This window comes from Callospermophilus lateralis, chromosome 12, assembly GCF_048772815.1.
Source record: "Callospermophilus lateralis isolate mCalLat2 chromosome 12, mCalLat2.hap1, whole genome shotgun sequence".
In the NCBI taxonomy this organism is placed as follows: Eukaryota; Metazoa; Chordata; class Mammalia; order Rodentia; family Sciuridae; genus Callospermophilus; species Callospermophilus lateralis.
In genome coordinates, this window is record NC_135316.1 from 71,933,363 (window position 1) to 71,943,837 (window position 10,475).

Here is a 10,475-nt window from a genome sequence, read left to right on the forward strand (position 1 = left end):
TTCCAATTCTACAGCAGTCTGTCCCTGTTCCAACCTTTGAGTGCACTTGGGGGAATGCAGTGGTGTAGATGCTCTGGCAGGACCGCTCCTGGATACCCTCATCTCCCAGCTCTGGCAGGGCTGCCTGGTTCATCCTTCACCCAGCACCAGGGTTGGAAATTCCATGAGTCTTCAGCCTGTTCCTATGATGTAATAACCAGAAATGCCTTCCTTAATTTTTTTTTTTTTTAAAAAAAAGGAAGATTTCTGTTTTCTTGTGCTAGTCTTTTTAGGTATTAGAGTGATATGAGGTTATCTCTGGGCATCTTTAAGGGGGCTGAATGAAAACAGAAGGCAGGAACGATGCAAGGGGTACCATAGTTCCAGACTTGCTATGGTTCAGTTTACAATTTTTCAACCTTACAGTGGTACAAAAGCAACACACATATAGCTATTCTCTTTTTTCCCTTTCAGTAGAGTTTTCCATAAATTGCATGAGATATTCAACGCTTTCTTATACGATTAGCCTTCCCAGGCTTTTTGACACATGGAAGCTTTAAATTTTTAGGTAATCAATATTTTCATCTTTTTCTTTTTCTCACAGAAGTATTTCTTTATTAGCTTAGAAAATCCTTCCCCATCCATTTGTCAGAGAAAATATTAAATGTTTATCTTTTGGGGGTATTTTTTTTAAAGTTTAAATTTTTTCATTCATTTTGAATTGATTATAGCATTTGGTATGAAGTGAAGACTTATTCCCACCCCACCACCACCCCAGTTCAGGCAATTTCCCCAAGCCCAAGGCAGATGATGGCAGGAAAGGGTAGGCATTGATAGGTCGCTGCAGATGTCCCCTCACCGTGCCACAAGGAGTTGTCATCATTCATCCCAACCTGGCTCATGACTCACAAAGCAGACACAACCACCACCCTTTTTTCTCATGGACATTTGGTCATGAAATTGGCAAGCAGCATAAACTCGCATGTTCCCTAATATACACTGTCATGCTATTTTGATCCTCCGGGAACTTTGTGAAATGATGGTTAAAATTGTGCTTTAAAGAATCGGCTACTCTATGTGGACATGTGGTCATTTCTGTTTTTCTTTTTTGGGTGTGGGATACTGGGCCTCATGCATGCTCAGCCCTCTCCACTAGGCTACACAGCCCCTCTCATTTTGAGATAGGGTATTGCCCAGTTGGCCTGTAACTTGTAATCCTTTTGCCTCAGCCTCCTATAGCTGGGATTACAGGTGTATACCATCACATATGACCATTTTTTTTCTTTCTTTTTTTTTTTTTTTTTTGTGTGTGTGTGTATGCTGGGAATTGAACCTAGGGACTCTTTGCCACTGAGCTACATCCCCAGACCCTTTTCATTTTATTTCAAAACAGTCTTATTAAGTTCCCAAGGCTGACCCTGGGAACTATGATCATCCTGCCTCAGCCTTCTAAGTAGCTGAGATTAGGCGTGCACCATGACACTCATGTACATGTGGCCATTTCTTAAGGCCTGAGGTCCAAGTCTGAGATGCTCTGCACTTACCACAAGTTAGGGAAGCTATAGGGACTGGGGATAAGAGATTTGAGAGACAGCGCAGGACCCACTCAACTGACAGTTGAGACCGTGGAACAAGTTATTAGAGATGTTATGGCATGTCTTTGAAGACCTTTTTGAGTCTAACATGTCTATATCTGTGATGATAATTTATGGAGAATCCAGCATTGAGACAGCAGCTGGAAGGCTTGTTTCCTCAAGAGAGAGTCCTGCAGAAGGATGTGGTCCTCTGCCGAGCATGTGGCTTCATGCCAAGCACCAACTCTACTGGGCCCGATGCAGGTCTCAATTAGACTTGCCTCGACACAGTACTCTTCAGACTTCAGGAAAGGAACTCTTGTCATTTGTGACACATGGTTGAAACTAGGGTACTGTATATTAAATAAACTAGACAGAGAAAGACAAATACGGCATGATCTCACTTACATGATTAATCTGAAAACGCTGATCTCACAGAAGTTGATTGTTGAACAGTGGATACCAGCGGCTGGGGGACAGACAGGCCCAGCATGGAGATGTTGGTAAAAGGTCACAAAATCTCAGGAAGAAGTTTAAGAGATTTATTGTGTAATATAGTGATTACAGTTAATAATATATACATCCCGGAAACCCTGGGCTTCATTGTAGGTCACTTGTGTAGTGCTTGCCTATCCCAGGTTTAATCCTTAGCAGTACAAAAAGTAAAAATAAAAATCGCTAAGAGTAGATTTTTGGTATTCTTACTGAAAAAAGAAATGTGAGAATGGATTTCTATTTGGCTTGATTCATAACATGCTACATGTATACTTGTATTTATGTTGTGCCATAAATATATACAATTTTTATTTGCCAATTAAAAAATAAAGAAAGAAACCAAGTGCAGTGGTGCACGCCTATAATCCCAGCAGCTCGGGAGGCTGAAGCAAGATGAAATCCAGTTCAAAGCCAGCCTCAGCAACTTAATGAGGCACTAAGCAACTCAGTGACACCCTGTCTCTAACATTTTTAAACAGGGTTAGGGATGTAGTTCAGTGGTTTAATACCACAGGGTTCAATTCTCTGAGCCTAATAATAATAATAATAAATGGGGACCATTGTGGAGAACAGACCATCATCAGATGAATAAGAGAGTGTTTACTGGGATCTTTTCCTGCCTGAGGAGACACACCCTGGGAGATTCCCTTGTATGATGTCAGACTGGGACCAAAGGACAAACATGCAAAATTATTTCATCATGTTATAAACTGTTTTGTGGAGCATGACAAGTTCCATACTCAAGAAGCACCTCATGGAGTATTTTCATTGAGGAGTATGTCTGGACATTTCCCAAGAGCAAAAATGCAACTTGAGAAAGTAGTGGGACTTTTGTGTCTTGGTCAGTTTTATGAAAGAGCCTTAAAAGAGGCTACTGAGGACCGTGGTTAAAATTTCTAATGTGTATGTCATCTGAAATCATGAAGAAAGGATGCCAGTCCTCCAACATACATTCCAGAAATCACAGGACATAAAATGAATTAAGTCAGGGTTTCCGGTCAGTATAATGGTGTGTTGTCTTTATAAATGAGGACTTGAGTTCCTTTAAAATGTGTGAGAGGTGAGTGGCAATGTTGCTTTCTAAGAACACAAGCCATTATATTGTTGGTGTGTGCTTTCCAAACAACTCAGTGTAGCTCAGCTATTTAATGTAAAAGTTTCTTAAATGTTTAGATCTGTTGCAGATTTCAAGGGTTTAGGAACTTTTCTGGAACAACTCTCACATGTGACAAATCATGGATGTTCCCTACAAACAAAGAAAAGGCTTTTGCATTGGGTTAGCAGCCAGGGAAGGAGCCCAGACCAAGGTGATCCAACAGGCCTATGACAATTTAGCTTCCATCGGTGATGTCACAGGGTTTTCCAGTTGGAGTCCAGTCAACTACAATTTGTTCTTCTTCCTTTTAGGAGAAACTCTGTCTACCCCACCACATCCTTGAAGAGAAAGGCCTGGTCAAAGTGGGCATCACTGTGCAAGCATTACTCGATGTCACCATCACGAAGGCTCTGTTCACATGAGACCAAGTCTTCTCCTCTGGGTCAGCTTGGACTGTTCTCCCATGGGGATCTTGGACTCTGCTCCTGGCACCTCTTCCACCCTCTCCCCCACTCGCCGCCTGTCAGTTCCCCAACTCTAGTTGCATTGACAAGGTTTAGTCTCAGGGAGGACTTCCTACCTCTCAGAGCTGACCTCCACCATTAAGACTTGACAGGTGTTCCTCTGGAAACCAGTGAGGGAGCTGGTGGAGGACTAAGTAGCACATCATTGCCTTTCTCCACCTCCGTCACCTTCCACGCTCACCGACTGCCATTACCAGAACGCCAAGCACAGCTGTTTTGCAGCAAGACACATCTGTTTTATTAAAACCAAACTCGTTATGGATTTAGTGGGGGGGGGGGAGGGGAGGGGGATACAATCAGGTTTTTCACCACCAAATTTTTCAAGAAGTTTCTTGAGACCATTGCCTTTTAAAAACTATTTTCGACATAACAAAATATTTATATAAGTATTATTTATTAGTGAGTTGTTATTCATCCTTTGGATGCAAATTGTAAATTAGGAAACTATTTTATTACTGCTTTTTTGTGGTTAAACACTTTATTTTAATATTATAAATATTGAGTTATTTTCTATCTTCTTTGGTGTGCAGTAGATCTAGGTCTCAATCATGTTTTCTGGTGTATATGATTCAGAAAAAAATGATTAAGCAAAAAACAGGTGCTTCTGTAACAACAACAACAAAAAAAAAAAACAACTCTTTCCGGGGAGGCATTAGTTACACTTTGGTTTGTGGAACATTGGTCTTATTTATATTTCTGCATTCCATTCAGTTTCCTACATTCCAGCAACCCTACTGTCCCCCAATATAATGAACTGACTGAAATCAAGAGAGCACCCCAAGGTTATTTGTAAATAGCTGTGATGGATTTAAAAAAAAAAAAAGACATATTAAACTTGAAGATAAAATGTGAACAATTATTTTTTTGGATTCATACTTCTTTTGCTATGCACAAAACATTCACATTTTAACACAAAATCATAAGTGTTAGCGTCATGGGTCTTGAAGTATAGTTTCACACTGTGATTTGTGTAATTAAGGAGAGTCTAGCACCAAAGGTAGATAATGAGGAAATGGTCTAGGAGAGTGGAGGTGATTAAAAAAGATGATTGTCTAACCAAAAAGTTTTAAGGGAAGTTTCAATGGAGTGATCAGAAATTACTTAAGGCACATAGGACCTGGATCAGGAAATAAGCACTTCTTAAAATTGCTAGTTTTAAAAGAAATGGATCTGAGGTGTAGATGTGCTCAGTTTCTTATAACATAGTTGGTGTTTTTCACAGTAGTCTGGAAAGTTCTGCAAGATTTGTGGTCTCTGGTGCAAAACCTGAGAAGCCACGTGGGTCGTCAGCGAGCCTGTGGGCAGCTGCACCACAAAGACAGGCGAAGAGGTCAAGTAAGTGGAGTGTGTGAGGCTGTGTGGTCAGGGAGGAAGCAAGTGTGAACAAAACAGGATGAAAGGAACCACTCAAGGAACCATCTGTGTTAGTCTGAGATTCACAGAAGGCTTCACAGGTCACAACCACCTGTCATGCAGTGCCACACATGTGCACTCCTGCTACAGCGACAGTGACCCCAGTCACCAATCTTTCAAAGTTCTGTGAATGCTGACTGCACTTTCAACCTCTGTGGAAAGTCATTGGAAGTTTCTAGAGCAGCAGTAGCCATATTTGTAAACATAAAGGTGAATGCAAAAGAAAAGCCATCAAGAGGACAGTGTGCGTTGAACACACACCAAAATCAACCAACACCAGGGCCGCCCTCCGTGGGGGAGGGCGGAGGTTTCTGAACAAGGAAATTTAGATTGGCAGCTAGCAATTATTACCTATCAAATGTACTGTGCACTTTAACCTAACTTAAAATATATTTTAATATTTTCCTGTACTGCACAAATACCTGTTTTGTCAAATAGTGTAATGATGTAAAGATGAAAGGCATTTTGAACAAAGAGCGTATACAATTTAAGCAACATTCAAAGGTTGATGATGTAAAAAGGAATTTTGACGGCTGCACCTTCACGGGCATTCAGAATGCAGGGTCCTGAAGTATTTTTGTACATGTATATATGGCAACGTGAAGCTCTGTGTAATCATTGTTTTCAGAGATTTTTTTTCAAAATTAAAATATTTCTTTGGATATTAATTTTCAGTATTTTTTGACATTGGCTGTATAATAAGAATGGCTTCAGTGTTTTGTAAAATGGCTTTTTTTTCTTTTAGATCCAGTTCTTGTATAGCTAAGATGCCTACAAGATCCTTGTATACTGTTTATATGTGCAATAAAATGTGCATGACCAGCTCACAGTACTGAAAGTAGACAGTGTAAATAGTGCACATTCCTTCCTTTTATTATTTAACAGCCATTAAAACTTTGAATTTGTGTGAACCATTCTTCTGATTGACTTACCTGTCTGGTGCAAAGGTCGGCTGTTGTCACATACAAAAAAAAAAAAATCATTGACAAAACAGATTGTAGCATTTATATACATTGTGAATTCGTATGTGTGCATATATGTCTATATTTTGTATATATGTATATAAGCTCTGGGGAATCAGAAAATAGTTATATCAGTGCATAAAATATATACATGACTATCAGTGTAATCCCCCAAAATATCAAAAATAAGACTTTGGTAACTATTTATACATAGTTAATCAGAAAATATATAGTTATGACACATCGGAGTCCTGGGTCGTGGCTCCTGAGGCATCTCTAAGCACACCCCGGATCCTTAGCCTATGTAAAAACCACAGGATCAGGTTCTCCCATTTCCACTGCCTCCTGTGGAATTGGACCCCCAGAGTGAAGTGGCCACTTCTCTGCTAGATCTGGGCTAGTTCGTTTTCCCTAAAGGTCCAGTATAACTTTGGTCAAAGAACAGCTGCTGTGAGAATGTCAAGTGGAAGCAGTAGCAGGTGGTTTCCATCTTCTCTTCCCATCCCACATATAACACGCAGGCCCCAGGACCATTAGCCTGAGTGAGGACAACACAGACCAGTTTCAGGGCCTCTTGCTTTAAGATCTGCATCTACTAAGTTGAGAAAAATCTATTCCTGGGTCACGATGTTCTGATTTGAGGTGCTGCTGCTTTGCCAAGCTCCACCATTTTGGTCATCCCTCTGCACCTTACAGAAGTCTGGTGCTTCACGGACACACATGCTTCAGTAGACTGGAGAACTGAGAACTCTGTAAAGGCAAAGGGAGGGATGGTAGCAGGATATGTGCCCTGCAGGGGGCCTGCCTGGGGCAAGTGAGCATCAGGACCATCCAACAGTTGATTTCATTGTATTGGCGACAGCTGGGGAAGGCCCTAGCCAACAGCTGCAACTGGGAGCTGTTCTCGGGCAAGACTGATAGATCTGGCAGTAGTGACTCCTAATCTTCCATCTTCCACAGGCAGTCAGCTAGCAGACATCCATTTCAGGTAAGTCTGGGTCTTGGGGTGATATGAAGGAAAGAAATTATCTTAGAAACTGGCTCTTGTGGTGCATGGGGACCACAAGTGAAGCCGGGCTCCACTCTAAGCCACTCTGTTCATCCATATACCAGTGTTTAGCAGGAGGCTACTGTGAATCAGGTGTTGCAACTGAACTGTGCTCCAGAAGAGCAAGGCTGCCCATCTGCTTTGTTCTCTGCTGATTCTCCAGTGTCTATAATAGTGCTTGCATAAAGTAGGTACTGAAGAAAAGCCAGTTAGAAGAATTAACAAACCATATATGTTGGTTCAAAAACTTAACCATAACCAGGTGAGGAAGAGGTTTAGAATGGATATCCCACACCACATGCTTCTACGGTAAGGCTTTTGTGGTCCTTATAGTGATGCTGCCCACCTGGCTGTACTTTATTGGTTCAGGAGCAGCCACTGTACAATTTACCAAGGAGTCTCTCCACAATGCTGTTGTTTGAATGTTTCCCCAGGGTTCATGTGTTGGAAACTTAACCCCAATGCAAGAGTGTTGCAAGGTGCAACCTTTAAAATGTGATTATGCTGTTACTGCCGGGGGTGGATCCATTACTGTAGGATGGGTTTCTTAAAAAGGATGAGTTTAGCACTCTCTTTCTCTCTAGCACACTCTCTGGCCCGTACTCCCCCCATGGATGATGCTGCATGAAGGCCCTCACCGGATCCTCTCCCTCCATATGGGGTTTCCAGCTTCTGAAACTTGCGAGCCAAATAAATTTCTGTTCATTATAATTTACCCCATCTCAGGTATTCTGTATGTCAGCATGGAATGAACTAAGACACCCAGGATTTTCTTTCATTTCCTGATAATTGAGGATAGAAGACATAAAACCTAGAAAAGACCTAGAGGAGAAAACTGATGGGCAAAGAGAAGCAGGGATAAGACACAGCAAAGAATTCCCTGGTGTTTGCACTCCTGGGTTCAATAAGAAGAGAGCTCTGTATTTCTGAAGTTCAGGTACTCAAACTTCTTTCCCATGAGGACTTTTAAGGGGCTGTGACTTTTTGCTTAAAATCTATTTCAGTTGGGCCTTATCACTTCCAGTGAGGAATGCAAACTAATACGGAGAAGCTGAGTCTCAGAGTGTTCAAGTCATTCAGGGTCACAGAGCAAGGAGATTTGGTCTCAGCTATGTCAGATGTGTGTTCTCGATAGACAGGTCTTCTAGCAGGTCTGGCCTAACTGAAGTCTCTAGGGTTCAAAAAAAACAAAAAGTACTGGACAATAACCTATTTGGAGATACAAAGGAAAGCATATTTTGTGTGATAAAAACCAGATATACCTATTTGGGCTGGTTAAAATGCTAAGACAGATCAAGACTAGAGCAAAAAATAAGAAAAATGGAATTTACTGAAGAAGGCTCTAGTTTCCCTGCCATTTTTTTCTCTCCCAGTTTAATAAGCTATTTGTGTTGTTGTTGTTATTCTTATTTCATTTGGGGATTTTTCTCCCTGTTTATCAAAGTGATACATGTTTATCATGTATAAACTTTGGAAGGTAAAAGTAAATTAGGGAGGATCACCTATAACTTCACCATACAGGGAATGAAAAAGACTATCTAGAAAGCCTGGCATGTGCTTCTTGGAATTTTGGACACGGGGATTTGGCATCTGATACATTCCTAACAAACCCTGAGCTCTTGGGGTGGCAGAGCATAGGGCAGATTCTGACCTATAAGTGACCTGTTTCCTCTATGGTGAGGCATGGGACACGGTTTCTCCAGGTGGGACTCTGAGGAGAGGCGGCTGCCTGAGGTTGCTTTGAAAGTGCTGGAGATCATTTCTTGATGGGTGAGTGGATAGGACTGCAGCAGAAAGACTGAGGGAAGGATCAAGTTGTGACAAATCCTTAGCCTTGACTTTTTGTGATAAGCAAAGTCAGAACAACTGTGTAAAGCTGGGATCTCAGAAGGATGATTTTGAAATTCATACTTAAAATCACAGGAGCATTCTAACATCTGGGATGACAGCCTTTTTGTCCTATGCGGTCAGTTATGGGCTGGGTTACACTATTTAAAGCAAGAGGTATTCTATAGTTGTCAGGCCATATTTGACCATAGATGGTCAATTTATATTGGAGTTAACATCCTGATTAAACCCATCATAAATTATCATCCTGATTAAAACCAGCATAAAGATATTGTAACAGACCTAATCTAGTGACACAGTTTGGATCTGAAGTGGCTCCCAAAGGTCTATTGTAAGCAAGACAGGGACATCTGTATAACTAAGGGAATGAGCTGTGGCTATTCACTCTGGAAAACTATTTTCAAGAGTTCATGGTCAACTGTGCTTCACCTAGTTGAAACACTGGGGGGCAATGTTTTTACAGAAATGATTTCAGAAGGGACCTAAACGTACATTTTATTCTAATAAGCCTACTCAGCCATCAATGACTAAAATGGCAGTCTGCCTTCTACTCACCACCTGAACAACCTGTGCTCAGTATTACAACTCTCCATGCAGAGTTTGAAAACACACACACACACACACACACACACACACATTCTCTCACTCACTCTCTCTCTCTCCAAAACCAGAGTACCAGAATTGATATATTGGATTAAAAAAATTAAGTCTCTTGCCACACCCAGTTCCCACCTCCATGCCTCATTTTTTGAATTTGTTCTAGTAAACCCAATGAGATTAAAATGTTAATTTAATTGACTGATGATGTATGCCCTTATCATCCAAGAAAAGAAGGCTTAGGATTTTATCTTTACATACTGTCATCAGAAAGTAAACTGCTGGTTATCACTAGAGAGAAGGCTGACATCTTCTGGAGTTGGAAATTCAGTGTCTTTGGATTGGAGTCCTGGGTGTAGGCCAGATACAAGGGCATGTATTCCTTTTACGTCTCCAAAGGACATTTTCTGCTGGGGTGGCCGTGGCTACTAAAGGATGAGAAATTTACAAACTGTGTTCAACTGGAGCAAAATATTGTCTTTTCTGTCATCAGCATGGTACAGGCAGAGCCCAGCAGATACTCTGCGTTGGACCTTATAGGATTTTTCCATTTTGCTCAAATATTTGTAGAAAAAAAAAAAAAAGTTGTGGTAGATGAATTTGGGGAGGGGTAGGGTCTCATATTTGACACACACCACAATATATGGATTTTTACTTGTAATTGTGTATATTACCATACCAATGTGTTATGTATATTATAAAGCAAACAAGAACATAAATTTTAACAGAAGGGGATGAAATAAAAATTATCACAGAAGCTCTAATACAGAGCTTTCATGGTCTTTTGCACCCCCCAAGAAAGGCACACCTCAGCTGGAGCCCAGTAGCTCAGCTGAAGCCACACAGCTGAAAGTGCTTTGCCATGGGCATCTTGTCTTGCTATGCTCCACAGCCCCGAGTGACATGGTGTAGGGGTTCTTAATTACTCCATTTTCAGAT

General features: G+C 41.1%; 1 protein-coding gene across 2 annotated transcripts in view; it reads left to right on the top strand.

Moving 5' to 3' along the window:
* Lrch1 (leucine rich repeats and calponin homology domain containing 1) overlaps positions 1-3,929 on the top strand; it is a 181,717-nt gene extending 177,788 nt beyond the window's left edge. For both annotated transcript variants that reach the window (XM_076871935.1, XM_076871933.1), the window contains one exon: positions 3,456-3,929. In XM_076871935.1, the coding sequence (XP_076728050.1) occupies positions 3,456-3,566 (111 nt within the window). In that variant the 3' untranslated portion in view covers positions 3,567-3,929. The remainder of the gene's footprint in view (positions 1-3,455) is intronic.
* Positions 3,930-10,475: the final 6,546 nt, after the last annotated feature.